General features: G+C 47.3%; 2 protein-coding genes across 4 annotated transcripts in view; one reads left to right on the top strand and one right to left on the bottom strand.

The window, feature by feature from the left end:
• The first annotated feature begins 1,004 nt into the window (after nt 1-1,004).
• On the top strand, nt 1,005-3,325 carry MARCKSL1 (MARCKS like 1). Its single transcript, XM_036446434.2, has 2 exons — nt 1,005-1,297; nt 2,085-3,325. The coding sequence occupies exons 1-2, from the start codon at nt 1,211-1,213 to the stop codon at nt 2,595-2,597; spliced, it is 600 nt and encodes a 199-aa protein (XP_036302327.1). The 5' UTR covers nt 1,005-1,210; the 3' UTR covers nt 2,598-3,325.
• A 345-nt stretch (nt 3,326-3,670) lies between these two features.
• Nucleotides 3,671-21,553, bottom strand: part of HDAC1 (histone deacetylase 1) — a 30,130-nt gene continuing 12,247 nt past the window's right edge. For all 3 annotated transcript variants that reach the window (XM_036446417.1, XM_045584911.1, XM_036446418.2), the window contains 12 exons: nt 17,494-17,611; nt 11,770-11,844; nt 9,492-9,630; nt 8,892-9,033; nt 7,792-7,884; nt 6,631-6,739; nt 6,408-6,548; nt 5,774-5,882; nt 5,549-5,679; nt 5,147-5,299; nt 4,573-4,621; nt 3,671-4,307 (listed from right to left, as the gene is read on the bottom strand). In XM_036446417.1, coding sequence (XP_036302310.1) covers nt 4,280-4,307; nt 4,573-4,621; nt 5,147-5,299; nt 5,549-5,679; nt 5,774-5,882; nt 6,408-6,548; nt 6,631-6,739; nt 7,792-7,884; nt 8,892-9,033; nt 9,492-9,630; nt 11,770-11,844; nt 17,494-17,611 — 1,287 coding nt within the window. In that variant the 3' untranslated portion in view covers nt 3,671-4,279. The remainder of the gene's footprint in view (nt 4,308-4,572; nt 4,622-5,146; nt 5,300-5,548; nt 5,680-5,773; nt 5,883-6,407; nt 6,549-6,630; nt 6,740-7,791; nt 7,885-8,891; nt 9,034-9,491; nt 9,631-11,769; nt 11,845-17,493; nt 17,612-21,553) is intronic.

Below are 21,553 nucleotides of genomic sequence, written 5' to 3' on the forward strand. Positions count from 1 at the left end.
GAAGATGGACACCATGCTGAGCCAGCTGTCCAGGACACGGCCTTGCTTTTGTAGCACTTTGCTTCCTCCAGTTCCCATCCCCTTCCTGCTGTAGAGGGACAACAACCCCTCCACCCCAGGCAGCTGCACACGCACACATCTGGGGCCAGCCAGGACTCTGGGGTTCCCATGGCCTGTCCAGGCTGGAGGGAGCCTTGGTGAGGTCCACCCCTCCTCTTCAGGAAGGTTTGTTGATCCTCACCTGGGGTGCCTCTGCCTGCTTCATGGGGAGCAGGTGTGGAGGGGAGAGCACAAGTCAGACTGAGCCCCAGGCTCCTCAGCTTTCATATGGAGATGAAGATGCCGGTCAAGGTCACAGGACCATCTTATGTGGTGTCCAAGCTGAGGGCATGAGGGGCCAAGAGTGAGCTTGTCTGTGGGGGCTCAGCATGATGGGCCACACCGAGGACCGAGAGGAGGGATGAGGAACGGGGCCTCACCGGTCTGATCAGAATGAGCCAACATGTGGTCAGACCCCAGGGCTGGCTGGAGCGGGCCCTCAGGGAAGTGGGTGGGACCGCTCACCGTCTCCAGGCCTGAGGGGGTGCAGATGCTAGCGAGGGGCCCTGCAGCTTCGATGACCACATTCTCTGGAGCATGCCTCACCACCAGCATGTGATGCGTCCAGGCATGTGAGCCTTGGAAAGGTTCTAGGGGGAGACTGCCAGGCAGGACCGAGGCCATGGGCTGCGCCAGGTGCTGAGAGGTGGGCCGTGAGAGGAGGAAACGTTTGCTCTCTCCCCTTCCCTCCATCAGCGCGCCCCTCTGCCCAGCTCGCCCAGGAACCCGCCTCCCTCCTTTCCTCCTCAGACCCCCCTGCCATGTGGGCCGGGGGACAGACCTCCAGCATCGCCCACTGCACTAGTGGGGCGGCGAGGAGCCCGCCCCCGCCCCTCCATTGGGCGCTCATTTAAATGCCCGGCCACGCCCCGGGCGCGGGGCCCATATATAGGGGCGGCTCGGCGGGCGACGGGCGGCTTTCTGGCGCGGAGCGGAGCGGCGGCGGGCGCAGCCATCGGGTCGGGCGGAGCGGGGGCGCAGCTCGGTTTCCCCCGACACCCCTCCCCCTCAGGCGCGAGCCCCACCCCTTCGCCGGCCAGGCCGACCCCACCGAGGTACCCCCTGCGGCGCGGGCCCGGGGCGGCTCGGCGCCCCCAGCAGACCCCGCACCATGGGCAGCCAGAGCTCCAAGGCTCCCCGGGGCGACGTGACCGCCGAGGAGGCAGCAGGCGCTTCCCCCGCCAAGGCCAACGGACAGGTGGGTGCGCTGGGCACGGCCCCCCCGGCCCCCTCCCCTCGCACCCAGTCCCCTCCGGGGCCCCGAGTCGGGGCCGCGCGCTTTGTCCGGCCCGGGACACGCGGCAGCCCCCTCCCCCGCCCGGTCCCTTTGTTCTCGGCGCCGCAGCCCCCGCGGGCGAAGCGAGGGGAGGGGAGGGGCGGCGAGGGGGCGCCGGCCGAGCCCCGCTGCCTTCTTTGTTCGCCGCCCGGCCCTCGGCGCTGCCCCCGGGCCGCCCCGAGCGCCGCGCGGGGAACAAAGGGCCGCGCCAAGGGGGCGCCCCGGGCCCGCGGGGCGGGTCCCGCTCCGGCACTCGGGCCGCAGCCCAGCCTCGGTGCCCACCGCCTTTTTTCGGGAGGTAGTCGGGAGGAGGGGGGAGCGTGCGGTGGGTGGGGGACCGTTTGCACAAAGCAGGAAGCCGGGGAACGGCCGTCCAGGTGCGGAGGACGGCGCCCCGGGGCGGCTTCCCGCCCAATCTCGGCAGCTCGGCCCCCAGCCCGCCCGCCCGGGCCGGGCCGCCCGCGGGTCTGCGGGAAGGGAGCGCGCCCCTGGAAGTGGGTGGGGGCCAGGGGACCCCAGCGCCTCCTGCCGGCCGCGGCCTCCCCCCGGCCCCGGCGCGCCGAACGGCCAGGAGGGAGCTGTCTGACGGGATCCCGGGTGGGTGAGGCCACCGTCAGACTCAGGCTGGAGCCCCGTTGTCTGGAAGGGAGAAGCGGCGGGCTGGAGGGGTAGAGTCCTGACCCTGACTGCTGTCTCCTCTGCCCCGCAGGAGAATGGCCATGTGAAAAGCAATGGAGACTTATCCCCCAAGGGTGAAGGGGAATCGCCCCCTGTGAACGGAACAGAGGAGGCAGCCGGGGCCACTGGTGATGCCATTGAGCCAGCACCCGCTAGCCAGGGAGCCGAGGCCAAGGGGGATGTGCCCCCCAAGGAGACCCCCAAGAAGAAGAAGAAATTCTCTTTCAAGAAGCCCTTCAAATTGAGTGGCCTCTCCTTCAAGAGAAATCGGAAGGAGGGTGGGGGAGAATCGTCTGCCTCCTCACCCACAGAGGAAGAGCAGGAGCAGGGGGAGATCGGTGCCTGCAGTGAGGAAGGCGCTGCCCAGGAAGGGAAGGCCGTCGCCACCCCGGAGAGCCAGGATCCCGAAGCCAAGGGGGCCGAGGCTAGCGCTGCCTCCAAGGGAGGAGACACGGAAGAGGAGGCAGGGCCCCAGGCCGCAGAGCTGTCCACTCCCTCGGGGCCAGAGAGCGGCCCTACACCTGCCAGCGAGCAGAATGAGTAGCTGGGTTGGGACAGGTGGGTGATCTCGGAGCTGCAAAAACTGTGCTGTCCTTTTGAGGTCACTGCCTGGACCTGGTGCCCTGGCTGCCTTCCTGTGCCCAGAAAGGAAGGGGCTGCTGCCCCCTCCCAGCCACGTTCCCTTCCCTCCTTCCCTCCTGTGGATTCTCCCATCATCCACCTGGCCTTCCTCTTGAGGCCAGTTGAAGATGGTCCCTTGCAGTTTCCCAAGTTAGGTTAGTGATGTGAAATGCTCCCGCCCCCGTCCCCACCCCTACATAAGGCAATTGCTGTTTTCCTCCCCAGTTCTTTTCCAAGTAGGTTTTGTTTACTCCCCAAATCCCTGAGCCAGATGTGGGGTGCCTACACTCCTGAACCCTGAGTGTCCAGCCTTCCCTGTTTTTAGTCTCGTGCTGTGCCTAGTGGCACCTGGGCTAGGGGAGGACACTGCCCCTGTCTAGGTTTTTATAAATGTCTTACTCAAGTTCAAACCTCCAGCTTGTGAATCAACTGTGTCTCTTTTTTGACTTGGTAAGAAGTATTAGGCTTTGGGGTGGGAGGAGGTCCGTAATGTGAAACAACTTTTCTTTCTTTCCCCCTCCCATTGTTGTAAATAACTTTTAATGGCCAAATCCCAGATTTGTACTTTTTTTTTTGTCTAACTTTTAAAACCATTCTCTTCCTCCTGGTTTTACTGTAACATTTGGAAAAGGAATAAATGTTGTCCCTTTAGTGGTGCTTTTTAATGAGTGGTCTTCTGGGGGAAGGGTGAGAAGACTGGTTAATCTCAGTCCTGGCCAGTGTGGCTCAGCTGGTTGGAACGTAGGCCAGTATACCAAAAAGTTGTAAGTATATTGGGGTGCATGCCAGGGGCAACCTGATCAATGTTTTTATCTCTCCCCACATTCCTCTCCAAAATTAAAATTTAAAAAGGATTGGTTAGCCTCAAACCTTGAGGGAGGGATGAAGACAGGTAAGTTTGTGGGGTTCTTTTATTGTTGGGGTGTTGCCCAGATTTTCATGGACTCCAGAAAGGCAGGGAAGTAGAATAAATAGCAACCCAGGGATACTGCTAGGTGAGCTCAGGAGGGTATAGAAATGTACCATTTTATTACAAAGGTTCTCACACACAAAAAAAGTCCCCGAAAATAGTATCTCAAAAAGGAAACTACCAATTCCCACCTGCAGAATGGGGGAGTGAGAGGGGTCGGAGGTCAGATAGTGAGTTTAAGTGAAACTCACTGGGGGCCAGTGGGAAGGTATAACAGAACCAATCTAATGTGGCTGAGGTTACCTTAAGGTGCCTGTAAAGAACAGGGGTTCCTGAAGACCCAGCCATTCCTAGAATGCTCAATATGGGCACCTTTCCAAAGCCACTACGCAGAAATTTGGCATCTTGGAATTTTGTCCTATGGATGTTTAAGGGAATCGAATCCCTTCCACCCAGAACTGGCACCCTTTATGGCTGAAAATTACGAATTGGGGTAGGATGGCAGGGCAGCTATTAGAAAAGCTCACCCAGCACGTGTGCCCTGGCTCACGGCCCTGGTTCCTGTCTAGTCCCTGGGGATATTTATATTTAATATATTTTTATATAAATACACAGAAATAGAAAATATAAAATCTGAGGAGTTACAGGAGAAAAGGTCGGGCACTTTGCAAGAAGCCAGAACTGGAGAGGACTGCTCAGGCCAATTTGACCTCCTCTTTAACCCTGTGGAGAGAATAGAGACTGGTATGAGATAACCCAGCCCAGAGGCCTTGAAGTGTGGTACAATGACTTACTTTCACAGGACCCGCTGCCCAGGTGACTGCTGAGGGCTGGGGCTTCCTAGCTCTGCCTAGAACTGCAGAGACTGGTCCCTGAAAGAGGCCTTTGTAAGCTGGACCAGCTGTCCCTGTGCCTTCCCTCTCAGTGTAGTGGGACAAAGGGGCTGGTGCACTAATGCCAGGGGGATGGCTGACAGCTCCTTCCTCACCCTTTGGCTTCTTGCTTGTCCTCCTTGGTTTTCTCCTCCTCTGTGACTTCTGAAACATAAAAGTGCAGGGATGGCCAAAGAGCCCCTCTGGAAAGACAGGATCTTCACTTACCCAAAACCTCTTCCCCACACTACAGCGCACTGGACATAAAAAAGAAAAGCCCATCCCAAGTCTACCCAGCGAGCCCTGTTGAGAACAAACAGGTCTGACCGGTTTCCCAACCTGCTGGAGCCTGAACCTGGTGGGAGGAGGCAGCCCCCTGGGAAACCGGGGTGAAGTGCCAGGAAAAGGGCTTGGGTGGTATGTGAGGGCCACACTCCTGACCACAGGGAGCCCAGGCATGTCCCTGGCTTTGGAGCCTGGCAGGGCTCTAATCCGGCGGAGATGAATTGAGTTTCATTCCTTTGTAAGTCTGGCCACTTCTGGGAGCCACTGAAAGGGCCAAGGAGCCGAGGAAGATCCCACAGGAGCTGGCAGGGCCCAAGTCCGCTCCCTCCTCCCAGTGCCCTACATAGATCCATCATCCTCCAGGACTGGGGCTCAAGACCCAAATCTTTGCCCAACCATACACACCTTTCTTCTCTTCTGGGTCTTTCTCTTTTTCATCCTCAGTTTTGACTCTCTTGGCTTTTTTGAAGTTGGAAGAGTTCTTGCGACCACCTTCTCCCTCCTCATCAGAATCAGAGAACTCTTCCTCACAGGCAATTCGTTTGTCAGAGGAACAGACTGGGAAGCAATGGAGAACACTGAGAGCAGGAGTGCCCAAGCTTCCTCATGAGTGTCCTCTGAGAGACACTCAGGGTAGAGGACAAAGAGAAGGGCGGAGGGGACTCAGGTTCCCCAGTGGCTCCTGCAGGCACTGAACTTGGGTTTCCCAACAGGTGGGTAGCTTGGGGGGAAATGGAAACCGAGAACAGTGGAAGGAAGTCAGAGTTGCCTACTCAGGGAGTACCGGACCCTGGGTCGGGGTCTTACTCGAGATGCGCTTGTCAGGGTCTTCCTCCTCCTCATCACCACTCTCCTCTGGAATGGCGTCCTCAGGAATCGCCTGCATTTGGACCCCAGGTGCATGGGGCAGCATTCGCAGGTTCTCAAACAGTCGCTGTCTATGGCCAATGGTAGAGAGGGTGGCTGGGTTCTAGTTAGCGACAAACCACAGCCTGGAATGTTCAATCATGAGGTGTCTGGGGATATACTCACTTGATCTTCTCCAGGTACTCGTTTGTGTTCTGGTTAGTCATATTGGAAGGACTGATGTGAAGTTTGAAATCTGGCCCAAAGTATTCAAAGTAGTCGTTGTATGGAAGCTCTAATTGGGGTAGCAGATAAGAGAGTCATGAGACTTGGCCAAACCAAGGGACCCCAATTATGGGTTTATCTGGACCTATAAGCCCAACTATCAAAGAGAAGAATGCTTCCAAAATAGGGTGAGATGCATATCTATAGTACTTCCATCTTTTCAATCTCTGCAATGTCCACACCAGTGGTGGGTGTGTGTGTATGTGTCTCTATGAGAAGGCCCAAGCCCTTGGTTTAGAAAAATTTAGGCAATACTCATTATTGGGAGCACTCGTTTACTTGCTACCCCAGTAACCATACAGAGAAATTCAAAGCTACAAATAATGTGGTAATTTTGTTCAGACCAAAAAAGGGAGAGGGAACAGGGTCAAAAAGGACTCAGGAAAAATTAATGACTATGGTCTGATAAATGCAAGAGAATGAATAACTAGTATTGAAAGGGGAGAGGTCATTTAGCCAAAGGGAAAGAAGTTGTGAACTTGAGGACACATGAGCTCCAGCTCTACCCAGCCCAGCCTGGCCTTGGAGCTATTACCATTAGGAATCTCTGTGTCTAGGGCGACGGCTGTTTCGTACGTCCAGCATCGGGCAACATTACGAATGGTATAGCCACCTCCTCCCAGCATCAGCATAGGCAGGTTAAAACTCTTCACAAATTCCACGCACTTGGCATGCCCTTTGGAGGAAGAAGGTGGTGCTGGGTTACAGGAGCACCGAGCAGGACCCTGCCCACCCAGGCCTATGCTACCTGGTCTCACCTTTGATGGTCAGATTGAAACAACCTAACCGATCCCCAGACAGGGAGTCAGAGCCACACTGTAAGACGACTGCACTGGGTTGAAACATCTCCATTACTTTGGATATGACCTAAAGGACAACATCCTGGTCACCACCAGCCTCAAGAAAAGCTGTGCTCTGGCTAAAAAGAGTGGGTGCAGCACTTTCTTCTGTACCTTTCCACTCTCCACATGCTGGGTAGTAGGGAAAGGAAACATCAGCCCGGGCTTCTGGTTTTCCTAATCTGACAGGATCTCCAAAAGCCTCCTCGCTCTACTAACACTGAACTTAGAATGGCTTCTGTATCAACTCCAAGCCCTTCTTTCACTACCTGAGACTTCCTCCAGGAAGGCTTTCTGACCCTTAGGTGCATCTGCTCTACTCACCTGGTTCTATAAACTTTGTGCCTGATATTATGAGGAACCATTACTGAGGACAGACATAACCCAGGCTTCTACTGCTGCCCGCCCTTACTACAAACACATTTGGTGTTTGCTGACTTTATTAGGTTACTATTAATGGTTCCCTGCTGCTGGCAAGTGAGGATTTATTTGTCAGCATGACAGTCAAGGCTCCCTCTGAAATACTGACCCCAACATACATTTTCTACATCCTTAGAGACTCTTCCCACATATCACAGTGGCCTACATACAGCTACATATTGGCACCACTGTTCCCTCTGTTGAATGCCACCCCTCCCAGCCGGCCCCCACGTCCTTCTTTACATAGGTAACTCATTTTTCAAAGTCTAGCTTAAATGTCACCACCTCTGTGAAACCACTGGACTACCCTTCCTCCAGCCCAGGCAGCAGACTGCCTCTCACTCCTCCGGTTCATCCCTCAAAAACAGTACTGACTACACACTTAAGTTATATGCCTGCCTCCCAAATTCTAGATTGTGAGGTCTTCAAGGCCATAGATCATGACTTAGGTATTCTTGTATTTAACCGAGGGCCTGAATCACAGAAGGCATCAACAACTATTAGAATGAATTCTGTTTCTGGAACTGAGCACGTAGCATGCAATCCAGGGTTGAAGCACATCTCCCAGCTAGCCTCTCAGTGGGGAAAGATCCCTGAAATATTGCTACCCCTTCTTAGACCAATCCCATTTGTAACCCAGGTGGTGGATAAACCACTTACCGGCTTGAAAATGGCCTCATAGGACTCGTCATCAATCCCATCTCGAAGCGGGTAGTTAACAGCATAATACTTGCCTTTGCCAGCCCCAATATCCTAATCAAGGGGACATTAAAATAAAACTGAAAAATGAAGCTAGAAGTTCAAGGATGGGGGCTGGTTCAAAGAGGCAAGCGGGGCCCATGAGGTGGGCCAGACACACAGTGGTTAGTATCTCTGGCAAATCTAGCTCATAGATTTTAGTACAGGCTCGTAACACACCACTGAGCCTGTACCCAAACTGGGAATTGTTTATGGGAGCAGAGATTAAATATCCTATCCCACAGCACAAAGACCTCTGCCTTTGAGTTGGGCTAGAGCTGCCTGGTAACTGGGTCACAGAATATCTACCTGCCACAACCCTTTTCTCTCCAGAGAGCTTTACTACTCACTCCTCTACCTACCCACCCTCTCCTCTCTAGGGATATATGGTGGAGACCCAAAGGAGGAAAAAAAGAGTTCAAAGTAGTACTCAGTTACCCTAATGTTCATCATACCAAACAATTGAATTAGCACCACTTTTTTTCACCTAAGGTAACTGGCATGACAAAATGGCTGATTTCACAGTATTCATGTTAATAACAACAGTTCAATGAATTAGCTTCCAAGGATTCTTAGAAGTCTATGGATGGATTCATTTAGGCAGAAGGGTCTATTTACTATTCAATATTTGATGCAAAATTTCATGTACTTTTCTGGGGATAGAGTCCATTGCTTTTAGTCAGATGGTCAAAAGGTAAGTGACCTAAAAAATTTTCCCGAGATGGTTCATAGGGTCCCAATCCTAGCCCATGGCAGAGAACCTGGTGTATCTAGCCTAAAATTCAAGCCACATGGGAATAGTGTAATGTGACTTAGCTGTAGCCAGGAACAAAGTGCATGAGTCAGGCACCCCTTTTCCCTCCAGAATAAGGGAGGAAAGGAGACTATAGGCAGGTGTCTTGGGCTAGAGAATAGTGTTCTGAAAGGCAGAAGAGGCAGGAAGTGGTTTTGGTGACTTGAGATAAGAGAGTGAGAGCTGGCAGCTGAAGGTGAGTTGACTGGCCCCTGAAAGGAGTTCTCACCCGTAGATCCCCAGTCCCTGGGAAGTATTCTCCATATTTATGGAAGGACACAGTCATGACCCGGTCTGTGGTATAGAAGGCCTCTTCCACGCCATCGCCATGGTGAATATCAATGTCAATATACAGCACCCTCTGGTGATACCTAGGATTAAAAAGGGGTTAGGAATCGGGGGGCTCTTTCTGAGTGGGATGCGCCAAGGGCGCCAGGTCCCAGCTTACTGAGCTGGCTGCCTCCCTCAGGTATCTCTAAGCACCAGAGACGTGGAAACTGGCTGAAGGAAGGTGGAAGTGCGGCAGGGTGTCTCCAGAGGCCTGACCAAGCTGACCAAGTCCGATCTTCCTACTCTACAGCCAGGGTCAACTCCAGCCACACAGGGACATTCTGGAGGCAGGATCTGAGCAGCACCTGCCCCTGATCTTGCCGAGGGCTCAGATCAAATCAAGACCCCGTCAAGGAGAGAATGGCCAGAGACACTCACTGAACACATCCTAGCCAACACACTGCTAAGAAAAGCAAACTAGGGAGGCAAGCCCAGAGGGAAAGGTAAGTGGGAACCTGGCCTAAGGTGCTTCTCCGAAAGAAAAGCCAGACAGGCATACTTTAGCAGTTCCAGGATGGCCAAGACGATATCATTGACGTAACAGAAGCCAGATGCCTCAGACTTCTTTGCATGGTGCAGGCCCCCAGCCCAATTCACAGCGATGTCCGTCTGCTGCTTATTAAGTTTCACAGCACTTGCTGGGTGTGGGAAGAGAGAACATAAGCTTATTACCAAACCACTCTCCCCTCCCCGCAAGAAGCCCAAGGAACCAGTGAGAGGTAGGACCTGCCTATTCACAGCTGTATCATACAATTCATAAGCCACTCTTCTCCCTCGCAACCTATCCCATTCCATTCCATCCCATCCCATCTCATCCCATCAGGCAGTAAATACGATATTACTCTAAAAAAACTGTTTTTTAAATGGAAGGTGATAAACCCTTTAGTATGCCTTAAAATTGGTTTAGTGGGTCATGACCAATATATATATACACACACACACACACACACACACACACACTTAAATGAAATAGAGTAGAATAAAAATATCAGAATAACAGTAAAGGTAACTGCTATTCTGTAAAACTGATTTCAAGGTGAGAAAGGGTTTTTGAGTGAGTTGAGTGTGTGTATACACACAACCTGGATTGCAATATAATGTTAATTCTTACCATGGTTCACAGTGAAGATGCCAAAAGTAACAGAGGCTCAAAATACAAGTAGGGCTGAGACCGGTTTGGCTCAATGGATAGAGCGTCGGCTTGGGGACTGAAGAGTCCCGGGTTCGATTCCAGTCAAGGGCATGTACCTTGGTTGCGGGCATATCCCCAGTAGGGGGTGTGCAAGAGGCAGCTGATCGATGACTCTCTCTCATCGATGTTTCTAACTCTCTACCTCTCTCCCTTCCTCTCTGTACAAAATCAATAAAATGTATTTAAAACAAACAAACAAACAATAGGTCCAAGAAGTGAGAGATATATACACTCAAGTGTTCTAGTACATTTGTGGCGTTTGTTAAAGTGTAATTTTAATAGAAATAACAGGAAACAATCCAAATGATCCAACAAGAGGCAACCAATTGAATCAACTGAAGTAGTTCCAAAACATGGGATAATCATGTAGCCAATAAAAATCATGCTGTATCTACTACAGAGAAACTTTAAAGATTAGGTGAAAAATGGAGACAAAATTGTATAGTATATAGTTTTGCATTATATAGATGTATATATATTATATCCAGATATATATACACAGAAAAAAGAATGATGTATAAACTCTAAAATGGTAACAATAGTTTTTTTAAAAAATATATATATTTTATTGATTTTTGTACAGAGAGGGAGAGAGATAGAGAGTTAGAAACATCAATGAGAGAGAGAGTCATTGATCAGCTGCCTCTTGCACACCCCCCACCGGGGATATGCCCGCAACCAAGGTACATGCCCTTGACCGGAATTGAACCCGGGGCCCTTCAGTCCCCAAGCCGACGCTCTATCCATTGAGCCAAACCAGTCCTGGCTAAAATGGTAACAATAGTTATTCATTGACAGTGTGATTGTGGGCAATTTCCCCCCCTGTTAAATTCTTTGTTTCCTGAGATTACACTGGGTAGTGGAAGGGAGAGGGGAGAAGAGAAAACAACAGGCATAAGAAAAAGGATTAGAATAATTCTAAAGTTAATCTAAAATCTACTAATGGAAATGGGCAATATTTAGAGCATATTTCTGACCTCAAAGATAATTACCATGCTTTTTTTGTACAACACAAATGATGACACTTCCCATTTTACAGCACTAAGCAGTTCACAAATTGCTTTTATGTATAGCTTCTCAACAATCCCATAAAATCAGCAGGGAATTCCTGTATATAAGATCTCTTGGTAGGAGAGAGCAGTCAAGGACACCTGTCAGTACTATATCAAGATCCTAGGCTAGGACTGAACCAGAAGGACAGTTGGAAGGCCTACGGTAAAAACCCATAGGACCACCCTGGCTGGTATGCCTCAGTGGTTGGAGTGTTGGGCCACAGACAGAAGGGTCTCAGGTTTGATTCCCCGTTAAGGGTATGTATTTGGATTACAGTTTTGATCCATAGCCCCAGGAGGAATGCACATAGGAGAAGACCAATCAATATGTTTCGCTCCTCCTTTTTTTCCTCCCCCTTCCACTCTCCCTAGAAGAAATAAAAAAGGTATCCTTGAGTGAGGATTAACAAACAAACAAACCCATATTAACATTTCATATGGTCACAGATCAGCCTACTGGGACAGTGACCTAAAAGACAGACCTCATTATCACAACCCAGCACAGCCCTCAGGGAGAGAGGTATGATCCTTACCCACGGAGCCACCGGTAGACAACTGACAGAACTCAAACAGGCCATCAAACACCGGACAGTCTTCACCAACGTTGACTTGAAAGACATAAGTGAAAGGTTAGTTTCCACAATTTCCTTTAGTTTTTATTTATATATTTATGAGCTGATAGAAAAACAGAATTTGAATTCAGAAAGCTTGGGTTCTAGTCCAGGCTCTACTACTTACTGGCTGTGTAAGTGGGTCAAATAATTTAATTTATTTGAGCTTTGGCTCTTATCTATAACAAGTCATAATGATATCCCACCTTACCCCATTGTTGAGAAGATGAACAGAAATCTTAAATGAGCCGAGATCGGTTTGGCTCAATGGATAGAGCATCGGCTTGGGGACTGAAAGGTCCCGGGTTCAACTCCGGTCAAGGGCATGTACCTTGGTTGCGGGCATATCCCCAGTAGGGGGTGTGCAAGAGGCAGCTGGTCGATGACTCTCTCTCTCATCGATGTTTCTAGCTCTCTATCTCTCTCCCTTCCTCTCTGTACAAAATAATATATTTTTTTAAAAAAGAAATCTTAAATGAGGAAACATTTCGCAAGTAAGTGCTTGGGAAATGTTGATTCATTACATGCAGGAGAAAAATTTAGCCTCTTCCAGCATGGGTTTGTTACTGTACCTCACTCCGGCTGACCAACAAGGAATTCACCGAACATTTAGCAACATGCCAGACACTATGCTAAATGCTTTCAATACCTGATATGATCTATCCTCACACAAACATATGAGGTAAAAGTTGGTTCCATTTTATGAATGGGGAAACAGGCTCAGAGAGATGAACTGCTAGTAAATGGCAGAGACAGTTTCAAGTATTGGCCTGCCTGTCCTAAAAGCCTATGAAAACATACTCTGGCTTTTCCCCAGTAATTTCACATACACAGTCTCCTCTGATCCTCATAACAATCCCATGAGCTAGACAAGACAGATATCAACCCCACCAAAGAGATATGCAGAAGTGGCTTGCCCAAGATTATACAACCAGGCAATGGCAAGAACCAGAATCAGAGTCCAGGTGTCTTGAATCCCACAGTCCAGTGCTCTTTCTACTACACCCACAAGTGGCAACTGGGGTACAGTTATTTCAGGCCTAAAGGGGTAAAAGTACAAACTAACACATAATGATAAACACATGCAAACCATAATGCAAATGAAAAGGACAGGAAAGGAAGCACACCTGAAGGTTGTAGACTCACAGAGCAAGAGAGGAACCTTATGGCTCCAAGTCTCTTCTCACAGAAAAGGAAACTGCTGAGATACCAATGATATACTGTATAAGAATTGAGGCAGGGGTAGGACTACGGCCTATTCTCTCGCCCTTGCCTTTCCATTACTCACCCACTGTTATCAACAGTAGTTCCCAAATTAGATGAGGGAGGAGGACCCCTAAGATAAGGAGGGGAGGGGAGCCCAGCTTGAATTGTGGTAACCTCTTTTTTTTTTTTTTTTTTTAATATATTTTATTCATTTTCCATAGAGAAGAAGGAAGAGGGATAGAGAGCTAGAAACGTCGATGAGAGAGAAACATCAACCAGCTGCCTCCTGCACAACCCCTGCCGGGGATGTGCCCACAACCAATGTACATGCCCTTGACCAGAATCGAACCTAGTACCCTTCAATCCGCAGACCGACGCTCTATCCACTGAGCCAAACCGGTTTCGGCTGTGGTAACCTCTTGAGACACAGCTGAAGCTTCAGGTTTGCAATAACTGTAAGAGTTATCAACTCTGGCACTGCCCTAAACATGAAGGATGCTCTGATCTGGTGCCCTGCCAAGACAAGTGCTTGGGGAAAGCGTGGCCTGCATAAGGGGGTGCACAGTGGGTGGCTCTCTCCTCAGCTTCCCCGGTAAACACTGGGAAGCTGTGTCAATAGGAACTTTGGTCCCTGGGCCAGGATATTTATCCATGGCAACCAATCTCTCCCTCTGGCTGCTTCCTCCTGCAGTGGGTTTGGCTTGCCTAGGTTTCCAACATCTTGCTTGCATGCCCATTCGGGATGTGGAGCATCCTTGGAGGAAATGGGAGTTTTAGATATAAGAAAATAATAATTCATTTCAGGTATAATTTCCTAGGTTAAGTGTTAGTAAATATTTTAAAGAGAGCTCAGTTCTTACATATCTGTTATATTTGTAGATACCTCAGTCATAAAGGACTGTAGTAAATGATATCTCTCTATAATCCTATGAATCAAGTCAATAAGGTTCTTTGAACCTTATCCTTCCTACTCCTTATCTTCAATGAGAAAAAAATCCCATGTTTAATTTTTGAATGCACAAATTTAGAGTGCCGGTTTCAGGAAAATTGAAAAAACTGTGAGCCAGAGCCAAACTCGTGCACTTTGGAGAGCCTAATATTTTTGTCTGCTTTGACAAATTTAAAATATATTTATTGATTTCAGAGAGGAAGGGAGAGGAAGCAAGCGACAGAAACATCAATGATGAGAGAGAATCATTGATCAGCTGCTTCCTGAACACTCAACATTGGGGATCGAGCCTGCAACTTGGGCATGTGCCCTGACCAGGAATGGAATTGTGACCTCCTGGTTCATAGGTCAACACTCCACCCTGAGCCACTGGTCAGGCAGCCTTGACAGATTTGAAAATAACAAAAGTTTTAAGTCATACTACCCTGTTTCCCCAAAAATAAGACAGTGTCTTATATTAATTTTTGCTCCCAAAGATGCGCTAGGTTTTATTTTCAGAGGATGTCTTATTTTTCCATGAAGAAGAATACGCTACACATTTATTGTTAAATGAAAATAAAGGAAATTTATTACCTGTATACGGTACGGTAGTATGGTAGTTGTCAACACAAACCAGACAAACTATGAATCCTACAGTATCAAGAATTTACTCATTTAGCTGGGACCAGTTTGGCTCAATGGATAAAGCGTCGGCTTGGGGACTGAAGGGTCCCGGGTTCGATTCCGGTCGAGGGCATGTGCCTTGGTTGCGGGCATATCCCAGGTGGGGGGTGTGCAGGAGGCGGCTGATCGATGACTCTCTCTCATCGATGTTTCTAACTCTCTATCTTTCTCCCTTCCTCTCTGTATAAAATCAATAAAATATATATATTTTTTTAAAAAGAATTTACTCATTTATTCAATGACAATCATGTCATCATCTTCTGGAACATCATCATAACAATCCAATTCCTGAATTTCCTGGTGAATTTCTTGTGACTCCATTTCTTTCAGAATCAGTGGACCAAATCTTTCATGTTTAGCAATAGCATTCTGAGACGGAGCCTAGGAGGGCCTTATTTTCGGGGGATGCCTTATATTTCACTCAGAAGGAAACCTGTAAGTAGGTCTTATTTTCGGAGGATATTTTATTTTCGGGGAAACATGGTAGTTGGTACTTTGAATACATTATCTAATTTACTCACCCTTGCCCGAAACCAGTTTGGCTCAGTGGATAGAGCTTCAACCTGTGGACTGAAAGGTCCCAGGTTCCATTCCCAATCAAGGACACGTACCTCAGTTGCGGGCACATCCCCAGTAGGGGGTGTGCAAGAGGCAGCTGATCAATGATTCTCTCATCGATGTTTCTAACTCTCTATCCCTCTCTTCCTCTCTGTAAAAAATCAATAAAATATTTAAAAAATAATAATAATTTACCCACCCCCAACCTCCACTATAAGAGAGACTCTACTGTCTTCTTTTTAAAGAAGGGCAAACAGGCTCAGAACAAAAACAAAAACAGGCTCAGAGAGGCTAGGAGACTTACTCAAGAACACATATCCAAGTGGCAGAGCTCAGGGATTCAAACCAAGGCATCAAAGCTAACTTTCTTGCCCTAGATGGATTAGCTTAGTGGATAGAGTCAGCTTGTAGAATAAAGAGTCCTAGGTTCCGCCAAAACCGGTTTGGCCTGTGGACTGAAGGGTCCCGGGTTCGATTCCGGTCAAGGGCATGTACCTGGGTTGCAGGCACATCCCCGGTGGGAGGTGTGCAGGAGGCAGCGATATTTCTAACTCTCTATCCCTCTCCTTTCCTCTCTGTAAAAAAATCAATAAAATATATATATAAAAAAAAAGAGTCCTAGGTTCCATTCTGGTCGAGGGCTCGAACCCCAGGAGGGGCGTGCAGGAGGCAGCTGATCAATGATTCTCTTTCGTTGATGTTTCTATCTCTCTCTTCTTCTCCTTTCCTCTCGGAAATCAATAAAAATATATATATTTTAAAAAGGCTCATTTTCTTGCCTCTACACCAAGCTGCTTCTCTCTCCGAGAGCCCTCTCTACTAACAGTGAAGCCTCAATACTAGTCTAAACAGGTAATGGAAACCCCTAAAGCCAAAGGAATGAATTTGTCTCACGTTAAAAGGAAACAAGACCCTGCTAATTCAGAGCAAACACTTCACTTAGAGGGCAGCAGCTCCTGGAGCTGTGAAACTCAATGCTTCAAAGAAGGTCCCTGTGGTTCTGTAATCACTACCTGCACAATTATTGCAATGAATAAATAACTTTCTGCCTTGGGACTCAGACTACCTGTGGCCAGTAGCAACAAACAAGTGCCACAGATTTCCTGATATTTGAAAATAAGCTGTCATAAACTATAAAAACCTCTCTGGACAATGCTATTACATTGTTTTCCTGAGATCTTAGGTATTCAGAGAAAATTTCTAAAATTACAAGAGCAAAGTCATGTATGATAGTTCCTCCCAAATTTGAACATGTTTTCCCCCACAGCTTAAATAATCCCCATAATTCCTATAAATTGGGTGTTGCTCCTGAGATGGAACCTGTTCTGAGTTTCAAGTCCCAAGAGGTCAGGGGAGAATCACCTCAACTCAAAGATTACATCATCCAGAGTCTGTCCTCAATTGCTGCTAAATTCTCAATTCACACAGTGGGAGCAGTTAGTTGTATGACATTCAGTCCATTTTATTAAAAAAGAATCTGAGATGAGGGGAAGTAACTTGCCAGTCAGTTAAGAGTCAGAGCTGGGCCCTAACCAGTTTGGCTCAGTGGATAGAGTGGCGGCCTGCAGACTGAAGGGTCCCAAGTTTGATTCTGGTCAAGGGCATGTACCTTGGTTGCGGGCACATCCCCAGTAGGTGGTATGCAGGAGACAGCTGATCAATGTTTCTCTCCCACTGATGTTTCTAACTCTATCCCTCTCCCTTCCTCTCTTTAAAAAAATCAACAAAAAATATATATATATATATTTTTTATAAATCAGAGCTGGGCTCAAACCAGGTGCCTCAGTGGTTGAACATTGACCTATGTATGAACCAGGAGGTCACAGTTCAATTCCCAGTCAGGGTGCATGCCCTGTGTTGCCAGCTCAATCCCAAGTGGGCAGCCAAATGATGACTCATTACTGATGTTTCTGAATTTCTCTGCCTCTTTCTTCTTCTCTGAAATCAATAAAAATATACTTTTAAAACAAGGAGTCACAGCTGGGACCTATATCTTTTATCCCTCCTCCCAGGTCATTTCCATTACAACAACTACAGTTTTCTTGGCAAAATGTTGTGAATCTAACTGGACGAAGTTCAATCTCTATTCCTTACAACCAGAAACAAGGAAAACCAGAAGGGAAAAAAGAAGCACTTTAGCACCCTTGGGAGGCCAGGGAAATCAGGTGTCAGCTGAATGGGAGGAAAAAGGAAAGCAGGGTGGCCCCCTCCAATTGAAAGAGAGATCCAACTGGGGACTTGAACGTCGGAAGCAAACAGAAGGGACTTACATCTCTGCATCTGCTTGCTGTATTCAGACATGTTATCTGGGCGGATGGAGCGCAAGAATTTTATGTAATCATCGCTGTGATACTTGGTCATCTCCTCAGCATTGGCTTTGTGAGGACGCTAGAGGGCAGAGAGGAGAAAGGGCATGTTATTCTTTACATGCCAGTCTTCACTCAGTCTAGTTTGAACACTTATATCTGCCCAGCATTGGGTTAGATGCTATAAGGATAAAAAGAAATTACTGATTAGATTTAGGCCTTGAGAAACTTGAAATCTAATTAAGCAAATAAGATTATCAAATGAGACTCAGTATCAGAAGACCCAGATGCAACTCAACCTTTGTTGCTTTGGCAAGTCTACCTTTTTTTTAATGAAGCACTTAAATTATTACTGCTTTTTAGTATTAAATATAACAATTTATAATTATGGGCCAAGTGGCTCCAAAAGTTCAATAAGGGGTGAGTAGCCCTAGCTGGTTAGCTCGGTGGATAGAGCATTGGCCAGCAGACTAAGGGGCCACAGGTTCAATTCCAATCAAGGACACATGCAAGGGTTGAGGGCTCAATCCTCAGTAGGGGTCGTGCAGGAAGCAGCTGATCATTGCTTCCCCTCATCCCTTCTAGGCAAATCTTCAAAAATGACCCTCTTCTTTTCTAATTACCAATACTTTTATCATAGACACTTTATATGCTATCTCATATGATCCTTACAACCACCTTTTATTTTATTTATTTTTTAATTGATAATTGATTAGAAATATCCTGCACACCCCCCATTGGGGATAGAGCTAGAAACCCAGGCATGTGCCTCAATTGGGAATACTAATAGAACTGTGACTTCCTAGTTCTTGGGTCATACTTAACCACTGAAACACATCAACCAGGCCTTACAATCACCTACATTTTAACCAGTTAACTGCCATGATATTTTGAATTTAATTAAAAAAAGGTCCGCCACTTGCGTCTATAGATGCTTATGGAGTACAAATGGTTAAAGTTTATACTATTATCATTCTCACTTGCAGTAAGGAAACTAAAGCAGAGAAGTTAAGTAATTTGCCCAAGGTTACACACTAGGAAGGTGGATTAGGAAACCCAGAGGTCTGGCTTCTTTAATTCTCTGAGTTCATTTAATTCTTATTACATATTATGAGAAATATAAGACTAAAATATGAATACAGTTTTATTAAAAAACAGAGATCCAAGATGGCTGCGCCCAGGTGAACACCTAGCCGCAGCCGCACACAACAATTTCAATAAAATACAACTAAAATATAAAACGGACATTGCCCAGAACTAGAGGAAGGTTGACTGACTGGAAATTCTACAGTGAGAAGCAAGGAGAAAACCAGAAGGAGGTGCGGAGGAGCTGGAAAAGCCAAGGTGCGGAGACGCGGCGCGTGGAGAGGACGGAGCCGGAGAGGAGGGAGGCCGAGTGCCTGGCGGGCGTTCTTAGCGGAAAGGAGATAAAACTCCGACTGTGCTGGGCCCCCGACTGCTCTGATCCCCAGTTTTAAGCCAGACCCCGGGGACTCAGGCTCAGCCATAGGGAGCCGGGCTGTAAGGCGGAACCCCCGGGAAGAGGCGAAAGGAGGTCCCGGCGGTGCGCACACTGAGCACAGAGAAGGGACGGTCGGCTGTGCCGTGGGATTGTCCTGACGGGAAGGAGACTGGGGCTCCAGACTGCTCTGAACGCCACCTCCAACTCCACTTCCAACTGAACTGAACCCCAATACTGGCTCATTGTGGGAGAGCATAGACTGTTTGGCAGCAGGCGAAAATCGAGGGCACCTTTCTCTCAGAGGCGCCGGCAGCGAGCACTGACGGACCGGCATAGGGCGGGGCTGACGGAAGCCAAAGCTGCAGGCTCCACCCTGAAAATCCGTCCCATCTGTAACTGCGAAATTCGACAACAAAATAGATCACAAAGGAAAGAAATGGAGGACAAAAAGCGTCTGGATATAGAGTTCAAATCTACGCTTATAAGGTTTTTCAAGAATTTCCTAGAAAAGATGGATAAGGCCTATGATGATATGAAAAGAGATAAACTAGAATTAATAAGGAGTCAACAAGAAATGATAAGGGATCAACAAGAAATAAAGAATACATTGTCTGGAATAAAAAATATTTTACAGAGTCCTAAAAACAGAAGGGAAGATCACAAGAATCAAGTCAAAGATTTGGAACATAAAGAGCCAGAAGACACTCCTCCACAGAAGCTAGAAGGCAAGAGAATCCAGAAAATTGAAGATAATGTAAGAAACCTCTGGGACAACTTCAAGCGAACCAACATCAGAATTATTGGGGTCCCAGAAGATGAGAGAGAGCAAGATATCGAAAACATACTGAAAGAAATAGTGACAGAAAACTTCCCCCACCTGGTGAAAGAATTAGACTTACAAGTCCAGGAAGTGCACAGAACTCCAAACAAAAGGAATCCAAAGAGGACCACACCGAGACACATCATTATTAAAATTCCAAGAGCAAAAGACAGAGAATATTAAAAGAAGCAAGAGCAAAGAAGGTAGTAATCTATAAAGGAGCACCTATATGATTGTCAGCTGACTTCTCAACAGAAACCATGCAGGCCAGAAGGGAATGGCAAGAAATATTCAAGGTGATGAATAGCAAGAACCTACAGCCAAAAATAATCTACCCAGCAAAGCTATCACTCAGAATCGAAGGCCAGATAAAGAGCTTCACTAATAAAAAAAAGCTAAAGGAGTTCATCACCGCCAAACCAGAATTATATGAATTGCTGAAGGGGGTTCTTTCAGAAGAGAAAGTAAACAAAGATAAAAATTATGAACAACAAATACGTAACTATCAACAAGTGAATCTAAAAACCAAGGAAATTAAAAAAATCTGATGAACAATATTAACTATTGAATATAATAGAATCAGAGGTATGGAAGGGGAGTGAACTGATGATTCTTGGGGAAAAGGGGAGAGGGGGGTGTGGGAAGAGACTGAACATAAACTGTGCACCTATGGATGAGGACAATGGGGAGAGGGGAAAGGGCAGAGGGTGGGGTGGGAACCTGGTGGAGGAGAGCAATGGTGGGGGGGGAAAAAAGGAACATTTGTAATAATATGAACAATAAAAACTTATAAAAAACAAAAACAAAAACAAAAAAAAACACCCACAGTGAGAACAACATAGACTGATGAACAAGAACAGACCCAGAGATAAGGAGCCATGGGTCAGACTGTTGGACCTCAAAGGGAGGGTGGGGATAAAAGGGAGAGATCAACCAAAGGACTTGTGTGCATAAAGATGAGCCAAACCAGTGGTCAAAGACAATAGGGGGTGGGGGCATGAGTGGGGAGGGGTGGGGGATTGGAATGGGAGGTTGAGGACAAATATGTGATTCCTTAATAAAGAAAAACAAAAACACCCACAGTGAAAGTAGCAAGGGTTGGCTCCAAATACTTAGGTGTTCTGTGTTTGTTTTTAAATGTGTGTGTGTATTTTTTTATTTTTTTTTTAAATATTTTCTTATTGATTTCAGAGAAGGAGAGGGAGAGAAACATCAATGATGAGAGAGGATCATTGATCGGCTGCCTCCTGCATGCCCCCTACTGGGAATCAAACCCGAAACCTGGGCATGTGCCCTGACCTAGAATCAGTTGTGACCTCCTAGTTCATAGGTTGACGCTCAACCACTGAGCCACGCCAGCCAGGCCCTTTTCTTAAAGTAGGAAGTAATAATTACAATATGATTTTTTTATACCTTACATATATTTTTTAAAAATTATTTCATATCTACAATATTTTATAGAAACATTTTAAAAAACAGAACAAAAGAACAGAAGGCGATGAATAAGAAATCTATGAATATATAAAATTTGCATCTGAGGCAAGGAAGAGAATAGGACTTTTGTATGTAAATAGGAAGGTGCCTGGATAAAAGTGCTGATGTAGAGATGAATTGAGGAAGGGTCCCAAAAGGGTGAAACTGTGTGAAAAATACCTCAACATGTTTCTTCCAGGTGTAAGGACAAAAGTACAGAAGGAATACAACTTCCATGAGAATTCTAAGTAGCATCTTTCAGGACTGAC

The sequence above is a fragment of the Pipistrellus kuhlii genome, unplaced genomic scaffold, assembly GCF_014108245.1.
Source record: "Pipistrellus kuhlii isolate mPipKuh1 unplaced genomic scaffold, mPipKuh1.p scaffold_m20_p_2, whole genome shotgun sequence".
Classification (NCBI taxonomy): domain Eukaryota; kingdom Metazoa; phylum Chordata; class Mammalia; order Chiroptera; family Vespertilionidae; genus Pipistrellus; species Pipistrellus kuhlii.

Excerpts from the sequence above, each read along its gene's own strand:
- MARCKSL1 (XM_036446434.2), top strand. The coding sequence starts at position 1,211 with ATGGGCAGCCAGAGCTCCAAGGCTCCCCGGGGCGACGTGACCGCCGAG. Across the intron at positions 1,298-2,084 it reads CCGCCAAGGCCAACGGACAG|GAGAATGGCCATGTGAAAAG; the intron begins GTGGGTGCGCTG and ends TCTGCCCCGCAG.